The following is a 22798-nucleotide window of genomic DNA, read 5'->3' on the forward strand; positions in this document are numbered from 1 at the left end:
ATATATTAATAATCAAAGTTGGGAAATGTTCATAGAAATGAGTAAGAACAAAGTATCAAACATAGGCATCTGAAAGCACCTGGGGTGTGGCCCTTTATAGATGGTAGTAGGAAGACAAACACCTCTCTCTGGAATCAAGCACTACCTGGAAGCCACTCCCACTTGGTATATTATGAGTCTCATACTCGATATTCAGAGGCAGTGAGAGGTGACATGGCGCTGCAAAGACATCAGCCCGGTCGGGACGAACTGTGCTGTTTCATCTGCAAGATTCTGATGAAGGATCCGGTGACTATTGCCTGTGGTTACAGCTACTGTAAGAGCTGTATTAGTAGACGTTGGGATGGAGAGAAGCAGACTAAAAAATACAGCTGTCCTCATTGCAGACAGACCTTTGAACGAAGGCCTGCCCTGGTGATAAGCACAGTGTTAGCAAATTTAGTGGAGGAAGAGAAGAAGAAGACAGAACCCCAAGCTGGTCCATCTTATCACCGTGTTGCTGGACCTGGAGAAGTGGGATGTATTCCAACAAGGAGAAAGAGGAAATCTCTGAAGTCCAGTCTGCAGCCTCACGATGAAGTTCCATTAAAGAAAACCAAGCTAATTGAAGCTTTGAAACTTCATGAAATGAGCAAGAAGAAGAAAGAGCTCGAGGAGAGTCGGAAAAACATCCAGCAGAGAATCCAGAACGAAGAGAAAATTGTGAAGGAGCTTCTGCCGGAGGTGGAGGCCATCAATCGCTCTGCTGGTAAAGCAGTGAGGGAATGTACTGAATTAGTCAAACTCATTTTGAAAAGAAGCTCTGATTTGAAGCAGAAGATTAAATCCCGGCAGGAATATGAAGTGAGTCGGGTCAAAGAGATTCAGGAGACGCTGCAGAAGGACATCAATGATCTGAGGAAGAAAGACACTGAGCTGGAGAAACTCTCACAAACAGATGATCAGATCAAGTTTCTACAGGCCTACCCCTCACTGTCAGATCTCAGGCACCCTGAAAAACCATGCAGAGTCAAAATTGGTCCTGTACGATACTTTGAGGATGTGACAGCAGCTGTATCAGAGGCCAGAGGTAAAGTACTGGAGAGCTTTAATAAGGAATGGATGAAGATCTCAGAGACATTGACTGAAGTGTATGTTAGATTGTTGCCTGACCCCCAGACCAAAGCTGATATTTCACAATATGCAGCCCCCAAATATCTTCTCAAACTGGATCCAAACACAGCGAGCATGCAGATACAATTATCTGAAGATAACAAGAAGGCAACCAAAGTGAAAGAGCAACAGTCATATGATCCACATGTCGACAGATTCATGGCTAGGTCTCAGGTTCTGTGTGGAGAAGGTCTGACTAATCGTTGTTACTGGGAAGTGGAGTGGAGTGGTTTAGGAGTTTCAGTAGCAGTCGCATACAAAGATGTTCCCAGAACAGGACAGGAAAGTACATTCGGGGACAATGACAAGTCCTGGGCATTGGAGTTTAGTAAAAAGATTTGTAATTTCAAACACAACGGTGAAAAAAAGGAAGTTCTTGTTCCTGTCCCTCAATCCAAAAGGATTGGTGTTTTCTTGGATCAGAAGGCAGGAGTTCTGTCCTTCTACAGCGTCTCTGAAACCATCACCCTCCTCCACAGAGTCCACATCAAATTCACTCAGCCGCTCTATGCTGGACTCGGTGTTTATTATTATGGATCTTCTGTTAAATTTCGTGAAACCTAGGTCAAACAACTGTCAAGTGAGGTCAGTGAAAACTAAATGGACATTATTTTGTGAGATCTGCTGAGATGTGTGATCTCACATAGAGTTGTTCATATCATTGTCTCCCAGAAAACAATGAGCAGAATATCTTTTGTAACCTTTTGTAAGGTTTTTTTTTTTGTGCCTTTTTTTCAATATTTATTTTGGGTAGGGACATAGGGGCTCAGACAAATAAAACATATATGCAGTCTTTAACATAAGTTAACGTATGTTATGTGAGCAATGTAAGGGGAGTTTTGAGTAGATGATTGCAGCGTGTTAGCAAGTGGCTAACTGCTAGCTGAGGGTGGCAGTGTCTGTAGGGACTTAACAAAGGAGCTGGAGGGACACCGGTTCAACTCCCAGAATGGACCAAGTACTGAGAGAGTACTATACTTTAAAAGTTGTTATTTAATTACGCCTTCCCCTAGCCTGCATGATATTAAGATGGGTGAAATGGTTGTCCCCAGAGTAAAAAACATCTATATGTGTGTGTAGTGCATGTTGGATATTAATATTGTTGTATAATCTCATATTGACACTGCACAACAAGTCTTCTCTTCGTAATCATTTCATATTTCATCATGTGTGTTGTATTGCTGTCACTTTGTAATGCAGATAAAATGTATTTTACTAATCATTAGTTAGAACATTGACTTGATTGTGTTTTGAAATGTAGAAATGTAATGTAAAAGGGAAGATTGAACATGAACTTTAAAACTAGATTTGCTGATTAGATTCTGTCGATAACTGTTAATCAGTCGATTGTTTTTTGAAGAATGAATAAAACAATTTCTGATTTATTTGATGTCTCTGTTTCTTTCTTCTTAATAGGCTACACGTTTAGTCGTCCATAAATGATAAATGTCGGCCCAACGGCATGAGTTAAATAAAGATTACACTTATACAGAGATGGCAAAAGATGATGCACGGATCGTGTTAAAATCAATAGGCACGCAATGACTCTAAATAATAATGATCATGTCAACCAACAGTGGATTAAAGATTAAAACTAAAGGAACCAGCCTGTTTGGAAAATGTGAGAAGTAGAAAGTACAATTATTTGTGTTCAAAATGAAAGAATTAAAAGTCGAAAATAAGTAGTGGAGTAAAGTACTGATGCCAGAAAAATGTACTTAAAGTATTTGTGCTCTACTACTTCCCACCTCTGCTTTTATAACACATATAAACCTGTTTGAGTATCAAACGCTGGTAAACAGACACTACACGAACACTAAAGGCCAATAAGAAAGAACAAGACAAAAAACTGAGGGGAAAAAATAGAGTTAAATCAGCAGACACCACCGTCACCAAGGGAAAGGTAAGCCAATGGGGACATCTGGTGGTGCAACACACACACACACACACACACACACACACACACACACACACACACACACACACACACACACACACACACACACACACACACACACACACACACACACACACACACACACACACACACACACACACACACACACACACACACACACACACACACACACACACACACACACACACACACACACACACACACACACACACACACACACACACACACACACACACACACACACACACATCCCTGTGTTCCCTCCAGAAGGAGTTTCTCTCTCACACACTAAGGAGTAAATTAGCCTTCTACATTGTTGTGTGCTGATGTAGGAGAGCACCAACTTAGTGAGACCAGCAGCTAGAAATTAATCATTGATATAAAAGTATGATAAAAAGAGTATCACCACAACATTTCATAACTAAACGAACGTGACAGTGAAGTCCCTGTGTTTTTATTTACATTTCACAGATGCAGAGAAACACACCATGATATTCACACCTCTATGACGCTCCTTTAAAAACATCAGGAGAAGACAGGAGAGGGGACAAAGCAACCAGGGTGAACAAAATGTAATCCGAAGCATTGGAGATGCAAACAGCAACCGCTCACATCCTCTACACTCATATCTTGCTTTTGGCAGGATTAAAAAGGTTGTATAGAGAAACCAAAACCACCAAACTAAGGAATATAAGATGGTTTTCTTAACAAAACTACGCCTCCGAGGAAACAGATCCCCTAAAATACTCTGATTTCCCGCTTCTCAAATGTGACGATTCAAAGCTTTTCTGTTTCATATCATTGTAAATCTTAAAACTTATCGTTAGACTTAAGACATTCTCTAGGAGGTTGTGATGGGCCAAATCCCAGTTTATACATTTCTTAAAGTACAAGTTAGACCAGCTCTAGTCTCAACAAAACACAGTCTGATTACACTTTTGGCATTAGACCGTTTTCTTTATATTATGGACACTTCGGTTCATACTAAATATTGAGGTTTGATACCAAACCCTGCCTTGAGTCCATGGTAAAGAAGCTAAAACCAGCCAACCAGAAGGTCCGTTTCCCCTGTCCAACAACAGCAGGACAACAAGTGTCCCCCCCTCCACCCACCATGTCCCCCCGGCTTAGGGAGCAGCCAGCTCCCGCAGCAGCCTCTCCTTCTCCAGCTGCAGCTCCACGATGCTCTGCTTGTTCTGCTCCAGCCGGTCCTCCAGCCACTGCAGCAGCGGGCCACTCACCGCAGACATCTGGCTGCACAGGTTCTTGGTGAACACCGAGCCGTTGTGGATCTTGGTGACGGGGTCCAGGTGCGCCAGGCTGTGGATCTTGCGGTAGGTGTCCTGCTCCTCCTGGCACAGGATCCTCGGCAGCTCCACGGCGGACTCCAGGCACACCTTCCCGATGGCTTCACGGGGCACCACGTGGATGGGGATCTCCACCCGCTCGTACTCGGAGCCCTTCTGCACGGACTGGAAGCAGGTGTAGAGCACGCGCCCCGTCTTGGTGTTCTTGTCCTCTATGAAGCAGGAGAAGATGAGGCCCACGAAGCACTGGTCCAGCATCTGGTACATGGCCTGCGTCCTGACATCGACGTGGGAGGGCCACACGGTGATGTGCGGGTGGGAGTGGTACCAGCCCACCACGCGCATCGGGCGGCCGGTCATGTCTGCCAGCCGCTCCGCCTCGGTGGAGGCCGCGGACAGCTGCTCCGGGGAGATCTCCACCCGGTCCTTCCTCTTGTCCGAGCGGCGGAGGATGATGACCGAGTGGATGTGGACGATCCGGGCGGGCTCAGCCTCTCCGATGCACAGCCCCATCACCTCCTCCTTCTCCGTGCTCAGCGCGTGGTTCATGCACACCAGGAAGGCGTCGGACTCCAGGTGAACCGCACTCACCGCCATGATGTCAAACTATTGAAGTGTACCGTCGCCCCGGACCAAAACATAAACAGCAGCGCTTCACTTCCGCGTTCTGAAGTGCCGCATAAAAACAGTCCGTGTTGGTGCAAGTGGATTTGATATAAGGTTCCGCTTATTTTCGATACGTTTTTGCCAAACTTTTAACGAAATAACGTGCATTCATATTAATTGTTTATTAATTTTACTTCACTTTACTTACTATTTACACCTCATCTTAAATATATTACTTCTCATTATCCGTATCTATGATTTAGTACATTCAGTTAACCTATCGGAAATAATTTCTAACCCACAGTTATATAAACATGTTTATGTATTCTCCCCAGACCTTGGCTATATTTTAACTTTTATTATTTTCCCCTTTTATATTGTCATTTGAACTTGCATGGTTTTTATTTTATAACGTATTTATTGACGATGTATGAGATTTATTTTTGCTATCATTGCCAACGGATGCTTCACTGTAATTGTTGTGCATATTATAATAACGATTAGGAAATTTGAATCAAGAAAATATGTCATAAAAAGATAAGTATAAATCCTGCATAAATACGGAAACATTTGCCAAACGTAGGCTACTCGTTAGGCCATATTATGATAATAATAACAAACTTGGATTGTCCTCTAAATTCAGTGCAATATAAATGTTAAGTAATTAAAATGTAAGAAAGGTACACACACACACACACACACACACACACACACACACACACACACACACACACACACAACCACACACACACACCTCAAAACTCGACTTTAATAAAACAAAACTTGTACATGATAACCAGAGAGCTGTTTGCTTTCAGTTGTCAATGCTTTTTTATGCTGTAACCCCTTGAGAACAATGTAGTCAATGAAACTAAAATGAAATTATAAAGTTTATTTGCAAAGTGCTTTTCATTATACTTGTACAAAGCAATAATCATAAACCAGGTGTATATACAAAACATAGTCACAAACATGTTACATTAATTAAAAGTGAAAGTGTAATTGTTAACATACATTAAAGTAAGGCTACTTTAAACAATTTATATAAAAAGTGCTGCAATAAGTGCAATTTGGTTTTGCTCTGCCTTTCATGTAGATTTTGTACATAATGCTAATTATATTTATATTACATAGTCAGGTCAAATAAATGCAAAACCTGTTATCAAACCCCTTCTTTCTACTCAAGCTTTGAAAACTCAGCAGATCCGTTACCGAAGAAGGCAAACACACCAAACCCAGGACAGAGCGGCTCAGTGAATGTGGTGTGGACTCTGTGGAGGACAGTCATGGTTTCAGAGACGCTGTAGAAGGCCATAACGCCTGCACTGTGATCCAGGTACACTCCTACTCTGGAGGACCGAGGACCTGAAATCACAATGTTAGCACCTTTATGTCTGAACCCATAACTGTTGTTAAAACACTCCAAAGCCCAAGACTTGTCATCATTTCCGAACCCACTTTCATATCCTGTTCTGCTGACGTCCTTGTACGTGACTGCTACCGACACCTCGAATCCGTTCCTCTCCACCTCCCAGTAATGACGTCCGCTCAGACTCTCTCTGCTCAAGACCTGAAACATGTCCGTAAATCTGTCCTGATGGCTTGGATATAACAGTCTTTCACTCACTACTGTTGCTTTTCTGTTGCCCTCAGATAACAACAGCCGTGCGTTTGCTGTGTTTGGATCCAGTGTGGTTTTCTGGGAATGTCGTAAGAACTCACCTCTGGTCTTGGGCTCTTCCTGTTGGAGTAAAACATCCACTTCTTCAGGCTGTGAGATCTTAGTCCACGCATCAGCGAGGACGTCCTGTAGTTTATCTCTGACCTCCGACACAGCTCCGCTCACGTCTTCAAAGTACTGCACAGGGCGGGTATTGATGCTAGGGGAGTCTGTAGGTTCACCAAGACATGACAGGGAGGGGTAATGGTGTAGGAACTGGCTGTGATCCCCTGTGTGTGAGAGCTTTTCCAACTCGGTGTCTCTCCTCCTCAGCTCATTGATCTCCTTCTTCAACCTGTCCTGAATCTTCATAGCCTGACTCACTTGACTTTTCTGCCGGTGTTTGATCTTCTGCCTCACATCAGAGCTGCTACTCTTGCTCAAACTGACCACCTGAGTGAAGATCTTCTCGCTGTCAATCACTGCTTTATCAGCGGAGAGATTGATGGCCTCCACCTCCGTCTGAAGCAGCTTCATATCTTTCTCTTTGTTCTGGATTCTCTGCTGGATGTTTTGCCGACTCACCCCGAGCTCTTTCTGCTTCTCTGTCCTTTCTGTTGAGGCTAAGACGGTGTCATGGCCTTTATGTTCATCCATGGAGCAGAGAATGCAGATACACTGCTGATCTGTGCGGCAGAAGATCTTCTTCTCCTTCCCATGACGAGTACAGATGATCTCCTGCATGTTGTTGGAGGGGTCGACCAGCTTGTGTTTTCCAAAGGCAGGGGATTCATAGTGAGGCTGGAGGTGCTGCTCACAGTAAGAGACCAGACACTGCAGACAGGACTTCAGAGCTTTCTGTTTTCTCCCAGTGCAGAAATCACATCCCACATCTCCAGGTCCAGCATAGCAGTGATCAGCTGGAGACGCTTTGACGTCTGTCTTCTTATTCTTCACTTCCTCCACTAACTCTGCCAACACGGTGTTTTTCATCAGGACAGGCCTCGGTTCAAAGGTCTGTCTGCACTGAGGACAGCTGTACACATGTTTCTGATTCTCTTCATCCCAGTGGCTGTTAATACAGTCCATACAGTAGCTGTGTCCACAGGGAATAGTCACCGGATCCTTCAGTAGATCCAGACAGATGGAACAGCAGAGCTTTTTACGATCCATGAGGTTTTGTTGCTGCGCCATTTCACCTCTCAGAGAATGTGAACTAGTTTCACTTTCTTCTAAAAAGTGATCCAAACTAAAGATCAGTTCCTTTTCCTCACTTCTGCTCGCTGATCTGCTGATCTTCACAACATGTGGGTCAAAGTTATGTGTTACTGGCAGATCTGCAAAGGAGGCAGGGAGGAGAGCAAATCTGGCCTGAATGGGACTGTCCTGTTGGACAACAGTAAGAGGAGGCGGGGCTTCTACTATCCCTTTCATTCCAGGGAGAGGAGTGGCTCCAGTGGAGCAGCATGTCTGTTGAACATTAATCGATTAAGGGACGAAAGCAGAGGTGAAGGACATTTCCAGATGCCTTACTTCAGTAAAAGTACTGATAGGAAAATAATCTCGCTCCTAATGAATACAGTAAAAGCTATTATCACTCGTGGATTCATGTAAAAGCAGTTATTCTTTACTGTTGTAGTTGGTTATGGTGGAAATAAAGGTTAGTTTCATTATTACTTAATCTCCTGATTTTGTCTTTAATTAAATTATTGGTTGTTTGATTTGTGAAAAATAATCAAAACAGTGAGATATAAATGACAAGTTCTCTTAGCACAAAGTTACACAATGCTTTCCATCAACCAGTACAAGGACACATTTCTCAATAGTTAAAAATACATCAAAATGTATTTAAAAAAAAAGAAAAAACAATATTCAAGGCTTCAAAGATAGCTCCTTTAAATATTTTGGAATAAACAATTGTCAAAATAGCTGCCAATGTAATCCGTGTATCTACCGTCCAATTGTTTTTCTTTATTAAACACGTAAACGGAAGAGCGTCTGAGAGGCGTTTTTGCTTTTTGCTTTTCACCTTACTAAATGGTCAAATGGTGCTTGGAGCGAGGGGCGGGGCGAAACTCACGGAAGTGATTTCAAAACAAAAGCACTCGTTTGCTAAAATCACACTTTGAATCACTACACAGTATGATGCTGAAGGAACGGTGATTATTATAAACAAGGGAAATTTAGCGATCACAATGAAAACGGCTAAGACACACATTGAGCCCAGAAAATAAGGGCTGTAAATATAATAAGCCTCTGTCTAAAATGGACAACATTGTTAGGAGATTTAAAATATACAGCGGTTCTGCACTACGGTCACTCAGCCGCCTCTCGAGTTTGTTTTTTCAAATCAGCTGCTCTTCATTCCTGCCATATTTGACGAGTGATACAAATATTTGTTACCACAAGTTCTTAAGAAAACTGACACTGTTGGACTCGGTTCTAGTTTGACTTCTACCAGAAATAAAATGAAGTACTTTTGCTGTGTACTTTGTGAGTAATCCTCTGTCAAAGTCCCCTCCTTAGTACATAATGCATGTTTTTCTGCTATATTTGATGAATGATAAAAATATAATTTTACCATTAGTTCTTAATGAAATTGATACTGTTTGACTTTGTATTAGTTAGCCTACTACTACAATACATTGAAGTACTTTTACTGTGTATTTTTGGAGAAATCCTCTCTCAAAGTCCCCTGCTGAGAACAAAATCAAGTCACTTCTGCTAAGTTTGATGAGGGAATTCTTTTTTTTTGCCATTAGTTCTTCGTTTTGTTGGAAAACTATGGAGGGGACTTTGACAGAGGATTACTCACAAAGTACACAGTAAAAGTTCTTCATTTTATTTCTGGTAGAAGTCAAACTAGAACCGAGTCCAACAGTGTCAGTTTCCTTAAGAACTTGTGGTAACAAATATTTGTATCACTCGTCAAATATAGCAGGAATAATGAAGAGCAGCTGATTTGAAAAAACAACTCGAGAGACGGCTGAGTGACCGCAGTGCAGAACCGCTGTATAGTTTAAATCTCCTACAATGTTGTCCATTTTAGACAGAGGCTTATTATATTTACAGCCCTTAATAACATTAATTTTCTGGGCTCAATATGTGTCTGGGGTCTGCGGGGGTCCGAAACCCCTAGGGTTAAACCCTAACCCTAACATGTCACCCATTGAGCATGTTTGGGATGCTCTGGATCGGCGTATACGACAGCGTGTTCCAGTTCCTGCCAATATCCAGCAACTTCGCACAGCCATTGAAGAGGAGTGGACCAAAATTCCACAGGCCACAATCAACAACCTGATCAACTCTATGCGAAGGAGATGGGTGACATGTTAGGGTTAGGGTTTAATCCTAGGGTTTTCGGATTAAACCCTAACATGTGTACCCCCCCCCAATAAAGCAAAACTGCACGTTTAAGATTGCCCTTTTATTGTGGCCAGCCTAAGGCACACCTGTGCAATAACCACGCTGTCTAATCAGCATCTTGATATGCCACACCTGTGAGGTGGGATGGATTATCTCGGCAAAGGAGAAGTACTCACTATCACAGATTGTTTCAGATTTGTGAACAATATTTGAGAGAAATTGTTATTTTGTGTATGTAGAAAATGTTTTAGATCTTTGAGTTCATCTCATGAAAAATCGGAGTAAAAACAAAAGTGTTGCGTTTATATTTTTGTTCAGTGTAGTTAAAAGGTCTATCAAGAGATAGGCTGATCAGAATTGGCATGACAACCCAGCCGTGCAGTCAGAACCTTTTGCTGCTGTGACTTGTGATATGAATTCTCCGGCCGTTTGACTTGTCATAAATATCATTGTTTGACATCAAAGCTCCAACTCTCCTCGTGTCTCTCTGAGTCCTGACTCTCCATTGCTGCAGAAGTTTCCTTTACAGCCTGTCAGCAAAAATACAAACGTTAGGGCTGTTGTCACTATTTTCCTCAGTTCCTTTCCCCTCAGTTTGAATAGCTTTCTTTGTCATGCCTGTGTTTCACCACCATGTGTCCCACTTGGCTTACAATTCATTAAGTTTAGTTTCCTCACGTTTGTTAGTTCATTGGCTTGTCTTTGCAGTTTCTGTTTCTGTCTTAAAAATAGACAATAGCCCAAGCTTTCAAAAGTTAAAAACAATTGTAACCACATTTATCCAATAAACATTAAGACTACAAAACAAAAATAAACCTCATGATGAGTTCCAGCGATCAGGCGGTCATGTAAGGTAAATGTAACTGTTCATTAATAGTTGTTATTTCTATTTTTGACAAAGATCAACTTATTTTAAACAAAGATAACATTGACAGGCCCAGTCATGACTGTCAATTCAATATCTTAGAGGCTTCATTTTATTAATGAACATTGGATCAAAATATTAACATGCATATTTCTGTGTGTTTATTCACAGGGGAAGAAAAAGAGGGGGATCTTCTCCTGAAATATCTTTATTCTTATAAACAAATAGCATAGACTGCGAATAACTCATATATTTGCATCAGATAATGCCCTGGTTCCCAGCACAAGAAGGCAATGGGAATTTTACATTACACACATACAATTCGTACTCCTTTCCACATTTCTGGTCTCAATCCTGCAGCACTCTATATGAAGACACAGTTGTGATTTGAACCAAATGCTTATTTACTTACTTTACTTATAGGAACTATTCAATTTCCAAAGAAAAGTGGTCCTGCATGTTGGCCCACAAGTATCACTGTAGCATCCAATGGCCTCACAGAACTGTGCAGCGGTGGGAGTCCCAATTAGCTCCCTGTATTAACGGTCTAAATGTGGCTATCATTTTCAAAGAAACCGCACCACTACTGGTTAGAATACTGCAGCCACAATCCACCTTAAATCCACCTACTACTATGGCAGTTCTGAGGTACAGGAAGTTGATACTTATTATAAATCCCTTGTCATGTAGACGTATTTTAATGGATCGGTTCAAACCCAAAGGATATGTAGGATACAATTGAACAAGTAAAAATCAATGCCTTGGAAATACATCGTGGGGCAAAGTATGTTTTCCTTGATACAACTGTCTCAATGTTTCCTGAATAACGAGACTGGAGGACCACTCTCATGTCCCCATGGCAACAGTTTGCGGTGGTAAAACTTTGATCTTCAACATGGCTTGACATCAGCACATGCATGATCAAATGTGGATTCACTCATGCATGCCTTACCATGCACACGCACACGCACAGCATAGACACACACACACACACACACACACACACACACACACACACACACACACACACACACACACACACACACACACACACACACACACACACACACACACACACACACACACACACACACACACACACACACACACACACACACACACACACACACACACACACACACACACACACACACACACACACACACACATACTAAATGTCAACTAATAATCAGCATAGGCTTGCTAGTAAGATGTTGTATTCAGGAGTCGATAGACTATGTCCTCGTGCACATCACATGTTTGCAGTCTTGGCATCCATTACGACAAAGATGCTGGCAGTAAGATTTCATCGGGAGATAAAAAGGACACCACTAAGTATGGGTTGAAATAAAGAGGATTAGACCGTTCTTTTCAAATCCAAATACATGGTTTGATTATTTTTCTAAAGGACCCAGTGCTTTCCTAAAACAGCTGGGCCCTGTAGTTTTTAGCAAATGTTTTCTAAACAGGACTTGAAAGTGTATTTGTTCGGGACTATCCTCACCTGTGGGTTATCACACATTTGGTCATGTAGTGAGTATTTGGAGGGAGAAAAACTCCCTCTGGAGGGATCTTTAGGATGTTAGCCTTTGCAGACCATTTAATAATAATAATGATGGATTAGATTTTTTAATTAGAGCGCTTTTACAGGTGCTCAAAGCGCTTTACAATTACATATTACACATATTAAACATGTAAATGTCAATACTGTGGACATTTACATGCACAACAATTGAAAAACACACTCCAGGAAAGGGAAAACCCCCAAAAGCACAATAGGGCCCCTTTAACTGTACCACACGGTATACATGCTACATTTAGTGTATGCCAGTTTAGGTTATGTGTATATAGTGATTCTGTTAACAGCTTAATGCATGCAATCACATCATTCAATGAAAGTGAAATGCTGTTTCATCGTCTGTACGACAAAATGTGGTTCACGTTTTCTTTTATCAGGTTTCTTGCCAAAGTCACCAATATCTCCACTATCTCTCTCATTGTGAAAACTCATTTTTACAATATTCAGTGCTTAAAAACGATAAATTAGACCTAATCTCTTGCAGCTTAAGCTTTGTTTTTATCGGGAAGTTTGGTGACTTTGAGCTCTGTTCTGTCTGTCTGTATGCTTCGGCCTGGCCTGCCCTTTTGCCCTTCTCGCAGTGTCTCTGTTCTTCTTCCGTCCTGTAGAAAGAGTACAGGAGGTATCTAGAAGAGGGAGTGATTCTGTTATTATGTATTTATTTAGATGTTGGTAGGCACTCCGTATTCCAGGTTCTCTGTAGTGTTGCTACCAATATTGCTCATAAAGTAAACAATCTTGGGCAAATAACGTTCCCCTTACATTGTTTTCTTGGACTGTACTGGACGCATCACCATATGCTTTCTTTGAGTTTAAGTTAATTACGCAAGTTTGTCTCTGTAAGGAAAATATGTGATCATTATTTTATGTATTCATATACCATGGCTGGTTTGCTCATCAGTGTGCTTTACTAAATGTAAACCGTCAAAATGGCTTCAAAGTTATTTCCTGTTACAATGTTTGCAAGCAGCGTCAGGAAATTAAGCTGTTTCCTAGCAACCTATTATCGGTAAAGGGGTCTTTGCTGACCCAACTCTGGACTCATGCTGCACAAATAGGATTTTTAGGATTCATTGTTGTTTTATTTTGAATTTCGCCTAAACTTTTATTTAAACCAAAGTTTTGTGAATATTTGTATGTTTCAAGAAAGTATTCAGAAATATGGTCCTTTTTATTTTCATACTGGATAAATACATCACACATTAGAGTATTGAACCATATCATCTATAGACTTGGATGTATTGAGTTGTTGATGACCCAGTGTTTTGAGTTAGAAAACAAACAGAACAGTTTAAAATAAATTAATGTCGTAGGCACAGGCGAACAAGGAATTAAGAGACCACGGCAGTCCAAGAGAGTGCCGACGGAGCACTTTTACAGCCCTGGAAAGACTCTGGTTTTGAAGGAAATACTTTTAACCCTTTTAACATTTGAATTGTTTGTATTTTTTTAATTGTATTTTAAAATAGTTTTAGACTATCTTTTTACTGAGATTATATTTTAGACAGCTCTGATTTTAGTTTCTTAGTCACGTGTTTATGTTCTCCTGAATAAATTATTGTGTTAAAATCTTAAACTTAGTAGTTGGCTCCTTTATTACCCAGTTTTGCTCTCTACCTGATTTAAAAGAACCCTTTCCCTCTCCATACATTATTACCCCTCCCCCCTCCTTTACATAAAGTGGAAAAAGGAGCATCCTTTCATCTGAATTGATTAAAACAATGTCTTTCTCGTTTCATTTATTATATTTTCCTTTTAAGTGATAATACTAGTTCAAGTTGTCTGTTTCCACCTGTTGAGCGTTTAGGCCACAGTGAATGAAGAAGTAAAGGGCAGGCGCTAGGACCCTGAGGGTTCACGTCTTTTCAGGTTACACACGATGCTGCCTTCACATGCTGCAGGAATTGTCACTATTACATTTAGTGGTGGAGAAGTAATGCCTAAAATCGACTGATAAGGTTTATCTTAGAAACTATTTTAAGTAAAATGTTCCACTTGTAGATTTATGAAGTCACAATTGTATTAGATGTATTAGATTGTGGTAAAGTAAAATTACAAATTTTAAACTAAGTTATGGTTAGCTAGCTTTCAACTTCTGGCGACTGCAATTGTGACACGAAAACATGAAAGTGGTTTTGAATAATATTAATATCTCAAGTTAATTATTTAGCTGTCGGAAAATTCAGCGATTTAACTAAACTAAAGCCTCAAATTACTTAAAATAATCAGAACATGGGAACCGTTTATTTAATTAATGGTACAAAGTTATGCGTTATTTGTGGCCTTTATATATTTGTTTATCTCTCTATGGTCTCATTAAATATCTGATCCACCATGATATAAATTCCCAACTAGGGATTTGCATGTAATGATTTAACCTTGTAAGGAAGAATTGTGCTTGTAAAATAAACTCAGGATTAAATTGTTAGTTAAAAAACAATACCTATAACAACAAAAAAATAATCGGAACCATGTTACTTGTAGACTATTCTGCACTACTTCAATTATATTCTATTTTATTTATTTACTATTATCTGTTGTATTGTTTTGCACTGTTGGAGGAGCCTGTGACCTAATATTTTAAATCATCATAACTACACTATAGCTATGTACAAATGACAATAAAAGCCTTGCATCTTGAATGTTAGCACCTGTTTACTAACAACTAATAAATCCGAATTTATTAGGTGTCCCTGAACGCGGCATGAGCGTCAAACCTCCACCCCTCGAGGAAGCCGAGCGACATCCATCAGACTCTCTGCTGCACTCTCGGAGGTACACACTTCTTCAGGCTGAACCCCACAAACACTCCGCCGGGCTGTCACACCGATTTCCGGGCACAATCTGGTGATCTCCCCGCTGATTCCCCTCTCCATCAGGACCGAGGGAGAGATGCGCCGTCTGGGAGGAGTAGGAGGAGAAGAACAGCAGCAGCAGCAGCAGCACACACCTGCGAGCAGGATCTGAGTTTCTGTAACATCAAGGAAAGGTAAGTGCAGAAAGAAATGTTACCTGGTCGTGCTTCAGACTCGGGGTTTTGTCTGATGCAGATGCTTTTTGTTGATTTCCGCGTTACTTCCCAGCATCAGGGGAAGGCAGGCAGTATGAGTCATAGCACGGATCTGCTGAGGAGCAAAGTGTCTGCAGCCTCCAAAGCCTCATCTCTGATCAGTACATGCAAAGCGATGCACCTCTGTGTGCTGTTTAGGCAAATGACTGCTTACGGTGTGCGTGTGTTTGTAGTGAGAGTGGGCGTTTGCAGACACGTGTGTGTATGGGATAGTTATTTCACATGGCTAGCAAGATGTTGTATACCAGAATGAAATTCACAAGTTTTTTTTAGGAAACGTCTGATAAGTTTATACATTTAATTTTCTTTTAGGGCTGCAAATAATCTTTTTTTTAAGGTCGGTTAATCGTTCGATTATTCGATTATTCGATTAATCGATGAGGTGCTTGGTTTGTGTCAGAACATGGTGACATGTTGTTTAGTGTTATTTAAAGCTACAGAAAACATTAAGCAGGCATCACATTGTTTCTGACTTTGAACTGGTTTTAAAAACATAACTTGATTCCTGATTGATTTAATAGTCGACAACTAATCAATTTACTCTCTTGCAGCTTCTTATTCGACCCCTTTAGGTGCAATGATGCTACAGCACAGTCTAGCTTTTTGGACACCTCAAATGTTTGACCAAAAGTAAGCTCCTGAAATAAATGGTTTCCCCTGTTTTGTTTGGAAGAACTTGACTGGACTGCACAGAACTCTGACATTCAACACCTTTGGGGTGATCTGAAGCATCAAATCCTTGCCAAACTTTAAACAAACATCGGTTCTTGGATCTCTCTAATGCTCTTGTTGCTAAATGGCTAAATTGTTGCTAATTGCCTGTATCCAACATGATAGAAAGCCTGACAGAAAAATGTTGAAAGCACCCCTGACCCTTGGAGACGGTCCCTAACTTTAATTTCTTCATTCCTCTCTTTTGTTAACATATACGGCTTCAAAATCTGATCATAAACTAAAAATAAGACCTGTTGAACATCAGTTAACAGAGTTCTTACGGTCATTAAAAACCTGGAAAAGTCATGGAAATTCAAAATGCTAATTCCAGGCCCTGGAAAAGTTATGGAAAACAAAGTTTTGGAAAAGTCATGGAAATGTAACTAAAGTTGCATCAAATATAATTTACATTTGATCTAATCACCGAAATAGTAATACTATAATGATAATAAATACTGTATCGTAGTAATGAAATGTAAAATGGCATTTAACTGACGAGGTATTTTGTACAACATGTTTCATATGCAGACCTTATTGTCCTGTAAATAAACCATTTTCAGTGGTAACGCTGAGAGAGAGTAATATTTTTGGTCATGGAAAATTAGGTAAAGGTCATGGAGAAGTCATTGGTGAAAATGTGTATGAACCCTGAGTTAAGCTTTGTCCTACACTGTAGAACACCGATAAGTAGTTATGGAGTCGTGCTGAATTGAACAACCTCAGTGTGAGTGTGGCCTACCGCTAAGCCCACTTGCAGTTTTCATATCTGACTTGTTTTACTGTAAACTGCACATCCAGGTGTTTCCCCCGGTAAGAGATGGTACACTCATCTGAAGCTCCTCTGTGGCAGAAATGAGTCTCTCTCTTAGACTGACTGTATTTGTTGACTCATAAATCAGTTTGTAAACTAAGATGGAAGGAGCAGAGGTAATTAGTGGAAGCTGCCTTTTATTGGTTTGGTAATTCACTCCGATCCCTTGAGCTGCTGGCTGCTTTTATTGTTATATTACGTCTCTAACATCAATCCAAGTTGATTCCTTACTGATGGACCCATAATGGAAATTACAGATTACATTCTCGCTGTTATCTCCACCGTTGTTATACACTGGCAGGCGCTGCTTTTAAACGTTGCATTTCATAAAAAGATGAATTCATTAATGGAGATAAATCCTGATTGTTGTGGCTTTAGCAGATTAACACAGCAAGTGTTTTAAAGTGTTCATAACGGCCCGTCCACACAGCAGCTTTAAAAAAAATCTTGAAAATCTTGGAGGTGGGCGTGTCTGAAAGCTTGGGGATTTTTTGCGAGCAACTCGACCAACAACCAATCACATGAATGTCCCGCCCCCGACATACAAAGCAATAGCAATGTTAAAACGAAGTAAACTGGATATAAAATCCCCAAACAGGCGAAAACCTACCAGTTTCACCCACTGTCTCTGCCACCTCCCTCCATGCCTGGTTCCTCCGGTTTGTGTCCCGGTAAGTTATTAGCGACAGGTCATAAAGAACCGGGTGATTTGCTCCCGCAATAACTAATTTCTCCTCCATTTTCAGGAATATAGAAAATGAACTGCCGTCTGGCTCTCCCAGCTTGCACGCGGTTTGATTGGCTAGCGCTTGTACTGTCAGATTTGCATAAACGGGATTTGATTGGCTGACGCTTCCAGCTCAGCTTCCAAAGTTGAACATTGGCTCAACTTTTGAATCCTGGAAATCCTGGAAATCTTCGCTTTGCTTCCCCACAATGCAGTTTGGCGAAAAGCGAGGCAAAGTGACGTTACCCCATTCAAAGTCAATGGGCAGAAGCGTTGGAAGATTTTTTTAACGCCGCTGTGTAGACGGGCCGTTACTCTCATGGATGGCAATATGGCCAAAAGATAAATCATATTTTCTAATAATTCAATAAATACATATTCCACATGAAATCACCTCATGTTAAAACCTATTTTTGTATACTCATGTTTGAATTAAACACCAGAAAAAGAGTACTCTATCTAGTATTTTCTTATATAGAAATGCAAATTCATTTTGGCTTAACTTAAACTATGAATATGAAAAATACTAAAAGTAAACAAACAGCTTCATAAACAGTATATATTATACGTATGTTGCATTGCAGCAATACCAAGTGGAATAACCTCTGTTCGATATAAAATATTAAAAGTAAACATAAAAAAGTGCACAAGAAAGTAATTAGACAGAAAGAATATTTACCAACCATTTAACAATAATCAATTGATTGTTAAAGTAATCTTTATGCAAAAATCTTTATTTTTGAAGCTGCTTTTATATATGGAGATATCCTGTTTTTCTCACATTTGTCAAAACATACTTACTTGGTACTTGTGGAGAAACCAGCTCGAGTGCGCTAGAATTTGAAAATACACAACCGGAACAAATCTGCCACTTCCTCACAGAGCCCCTCCTCCAACACACACGAACACGCACATGACCAATGAGGGCACGAGATCAGTTTGTGCACAGATGGAAGGCTGACATGCAGGTAGGCCATCCAGTTACTTTAGCCGGGCCGGCTCAGATGATTGGTCGTGCTTTTTACAGTATTCAGACTTCCACAGATGACATTTTTTTTAATGTATTTTTTGTCAAAGCACTTCAGATATTCATTGCTATCGGGATGTTAAGAGCATTCCATGGAATATAACAAAGTGTATCTCGAGCCGGTTCCTCAAACTTACCTACCCCACCTGTAAGTGAATATCTGACAAAAAAACACTTTGACAGACATAACCTTGGACTGCGAGAAACTGCAATGGACATTTTTCAATATTTCCTGACATTAAATAATGACCAACAGTTGTTTTTATGCAGCTGTAGTTGAGTGTGTGCGAATGACTCTTTGTCACAGTTTGCATATGTCTGTGAAGCAGTTTCACTAAAGACTTGTTTTTTCTCCTTGGACCGTTTCTCTGTTATAGTTTTTAGTAAACTGTCACACAGACGTTTTGCACACGACATTGTTGAAGAACACCCACTGCCCGCAGCAGCTGATGCGGAGGGGAGCCTCCTGGCAGACTCTGCAGGGAGACACTCTGGGGGAGGACGCTTGCCATCATCATTTATTGAAACTACTGCCTGCCGCTTAAATTGTGACGCAGCAGCTCACACCACAGAATAAACAAAATCCTGTTTGAAAAACCAGGTTAGTGTTGGGTTTTCTACGATCTGAGTTTAGGATTAGCTGAAAAGAGTCCAGGAAGCTTATTTACAAGTTAACAAAACAATGATACAATGAATTTGCAAATGGTTAGCCCGGCCGAGCTTGCTCTCTCCAGTCGCAGGGCATGAGAAAGAGACCAGCTTCCTGTTTGTGTCACATATTTATCATCTGTAGTCTTCTCCCATTGGCTTAGCATCGACGGGGGGCGGGTCCAAGGCACGTCCTTTCAGTTTCTGATGTTAATTTTACAATCTTCTAATATCTGTTGGTCATTTAAACATTCCCTAATAATAGTATTGCAGCGTCAATAAGTGAGAGTTGAACACAGTGTGTTTAGTGTGCAACACCACGTGTCCTTCTCCTTATATTCACGTAAACAAAATAATATTAGTTTTCGTTTTGAGCTTTGCCAAAAGCCACTGTGTCAAGTGTCCTACTTGGGTTGCCGTACGGAGTTGTCCAATATGGTGGACCATCTTGCGCACTGCAGATCGGGCAGGGCTGCAGATCGGGTAGTGACATGCTACAAACACCGTCTCCCAGACAGGAAGTCGAGTGCGTCGACAATGTCGTGAACAGAATAAAACAGTGTTATTAATTTAAAGTTTACGGCACATAATGATTTTATTCCTTGCGTTCCATACAGACACCACACCTGAGATCTGGCTGACCATTATGAGCGCATGTGTGTTCTTAACTCCAGTTAATTGTGAGATTGTAATTAAAGTAATTAACGTCCTTCAGGTTGGGATCAATCCAGGCTTTTTTCTTTTTTTAAATCAACCAATGGAACTCATAGATTCGGTTTCATATAATTTAAAACCATGCACGAGACACAGCAAAAATAAGGTTAAACTCAACATGATATATATTTAGTTTTAATAAAATGATAATGAAAAGATCAGATCAGGGTAAAACAAGAAAAAAATGACAAAGTTCTAAAAACACAGAAGATAGACCATAGGATACCAAATTCTCCCAAAACCAAGTATATGAGACTCTCTTTTTTAATGTTGTGATGCAGTCCCATAGTGGCTGACATTATTAAACACTTGATGTTAAATGGTGACGATATTTGTATGTCTTTCACGCTCTTAAAACTACATCCCCTGACCTCCTCGATTGCACCAGTCACAATGACTAAAACCACTCCAGGTCGCCTTATGACAACTAACGTAAAGACAGGTCATAATGAAATGCTTTTACAAAGTCGGAGCTTAGAAAAACTCAACACATTTACGTGCAGCAGAAATTCCTTTTTTTCTAAGGTTAGGAAAAACTCCTTTCTTTTCCTGAGTAATGCCAATCTGATCGAGATAACAATAATTAGGAGCCACAGTCAAACTAATTGCACATGCTCAGCCTCAGACCTGTAGACCTTTCACGCTGTTGTCAGATAGTTTTTATGAGGTGCACCAGCAGTTTCCATGGTAATGTTTGAGAACCCAGTTGTACTTTTGAGGATTATCCGGACTGAATTGCCACCTGTGAGAATACAGGTTGGATGTGTTGCTGCGACGATTTTCCGTGACCTTTTAACTCTGGGACGGCTCTCCCTAACCGTCGTGCCCTTTCCTCCTCGCCCTGTGTCTGTCTCTGTCTCTGTCACTGCCTCACTCTCCTGCCAGCCACCTGCAGTGTATTGACCAGAAGCAGCAGGATTCAGCCTTTCTAAGATGATTAATGCATAGATAAGATTGCCACCTGATAGCGAGGGCCTGACTGACTGCAGTAACACTTCTCTCCAAGCCAAGCGTGGTGCGTGCGGTCCCGATGGCTGTCAGCAGAATTGAGTTTTAGTGATAGAAATGTTTCCTGGCTGCAATCATTTGTTTAAAGCTCCATAGGAAGTTGGAGCCAAAGAACCAGACTGTTCACTGGAGACAGTACGTCTCGAAATCACCAAATTATATCTGGCATTTTTAACTCGTATTAAAGCGGCTATGATTCAGATTTTTTATAGCCTATTACTAATGGATCAAATGACAACATGTATATGAAGTAGGGCCACTCGTAGAACAAAACAGCAGCCGCACACAGTTCAAGACAAGTTGGGGAAAATAGTAAAGTGTTTAAATGCTGATAAGATGCTGATTATTTCAGAAGTTGGTGGAGACCCAAACTGAGGTAAAAGGATAGTGAAAGTTAGGGGATTTTAGGCCAAATTATAATCTTCTATGGACCTGTCTGGATGCAAATTACGTCATTTACAATCAGGGCCGGCCCTTGGCATAGGCAGTATAGGCGAATGCTAAGGGCGCATCAATCAATGGGGGGGGCCGAAAAAAAAAAAAAAAAAAAAATCAGCCAGCTAAAATCTTGCTAAAATCTTGTGATTTTTCTGACAAATATTATGATTGCAATTCGAATTGCAATATTTGTTTTTAAGCGACCCAACGTAAGTTTATTGTAAAATGCGGCCATAACTCCGGCTAGGAAGGTCGTATCAACGTGCTCCCGTCTCTAGCACCCCCGCAGCCCGAGCTACGAGTGAAATAACTAAACTTACATGAAACTTCCGTTGGTTTGCTTTAAAGTCAAGCTTCAGCTTCAGTTTCAGATTCACCCTGTAACAGAAACATGTGATGGAGCATTACTAACCTGACTCAGATGGGTTGTTTCACCAAACCATCTAGGAAAGCTCAATTGGAAGCCATTTGGAAAAGGGCAGGCACTTTCAAAGATACTTGGCAGGTGATTGGATCAATCTGTCTATCACCTTCTATCATGGGCCACTTCTGATTGGTTAACAATGGCTGGTACATGTGGAGCACAGCACTTCTGATTGGTGTGGATGAAAAAAAAGTTTAAAAAAATTGCAGGCTTTGCGATTTGATAATCGCATCATTTCAAATCGCGATTTCGATTTAAAATCGATTAATCGTTCAGCCCTATTCCACACTCAGTCCAGTTGGTGGCATCTTTAAGAGAATACAAAGACGGCCATATTTTTGCCTTGTAACCATCAGTGGAGCTCACTCGTCTCTGCAATGACTGACAGAACTCAAATGCTTTTTTTACTAACTTTTTAAAAGATTTTGATTGGTTGTAGTTCAATGGACTGTGTGGTTTTGATGTTGTGAAAAGATACATGGAAATAAAAACTAATCCAAAAATGAGTTGCAGCTGTGTCTATAACCAGTCCAACCCTGTGTGTTGTTGTAAGCTCCCTGTAGTGGTTGAAGTTGTGCTCTCGTGTAAGGATGGAGATGGTGTGACACATTCAGGTTAACGATTTGATCTCAAGTGTTTCCCTCAGTTCAGCCAGTCGGTTCAGATAACTCACAGCCGGATAAGCAGTAGAGGGGTAAAGGAGAGAGAGCACTTATAAGTCTTAGTATGACAACCATACAGACCTAGAATAAGCAAATAACCCA

At 40.8% G+C, this 22798-nt stretch overlaps 4 protein-coding genes across 4 annotated transcripts in view; 2 read left to right on the top strand and 2 right to left on the bottom strand.

Annotated features, from left to right (window-relative positions):
* The first annotated feature begins 37 nt into the window (after positions 1-37).
* Positions 38-2537, top strand: LOC307025915 (tripartite motif-containing protein 16-like protein). The gene has a single exon (XM_079660894.1). The coding sequence runs from the start codon at positions 214-216 to the stop codon at positions 1714-1716; it is 1503 nt and encodes a 500-aa protein (XP_079517020.1). The 5' UTR covers positions 38-213; the 3' UTR covers positions 1717-2537.
* Positions 2538-3483: 946 nt separating this feature from the next.
* On the bottom strand, positions 3484-5068 carry brcc3 (BRCA1/BRCA2-containing complex, subunit 3). Its single transcript, XM_079656795.1, has one exon. It carries the CDS (start codon positions 4972-4974, stop codon positions 4198-4200), a length of 777 nt encoding a protein of 258 aa, XP_079512921.1. The 5' UTR covers positions 4975-5068; the 3' UTR covers positions 3484-4197.
* Positions 5069-5860: 792 nt separating this feature from the next.
* LOC307025079 (E3 ubiquitin/ISG15 ligase TRIM25-like) lies at positions 5861-8026 on the bottom strand. The gene has a single exon (XM_079659662.1). It carries the CDS (start codon positions 7835-7837, stop codon positions 6161-6163), a length of 1677 nt encoding a protein of 558 aa, XP_079515788.1. The 5' UTR covers positions 7838-8026; the 3' UTR covers positions 5861-6160.
* A 7139-nt stretch (positions 8027-15165) lies between these two features.
* The window catches only part of rab27b (RAB27B, member RAS oncogene family), a 67770-nt gene continuing 60137 nt past the window's right edge, over positions 15166-22798 (top strand). Inside the window, exon 1 of the mRNA XM_079659206.1 lies at positions 15166-15442. The gene's annotated coding sequence lies outside the window, so the exon portion shown is untranslated. The remainder of the gene's footprint in view (positions 15443-22798) is intronic.

The sequence above is a fragment of the Notothenia rossii genome (assembly GCF_949606895.1).
Source record: "Notothenia rossii genome assembly, chromosome: 11".
Lineage (NCBI taxonomy): Eukaryota > Metazoa > Chordata > Actinopteri > Perciformes > Nototheniidae > Notothenia > Notothenia rossii.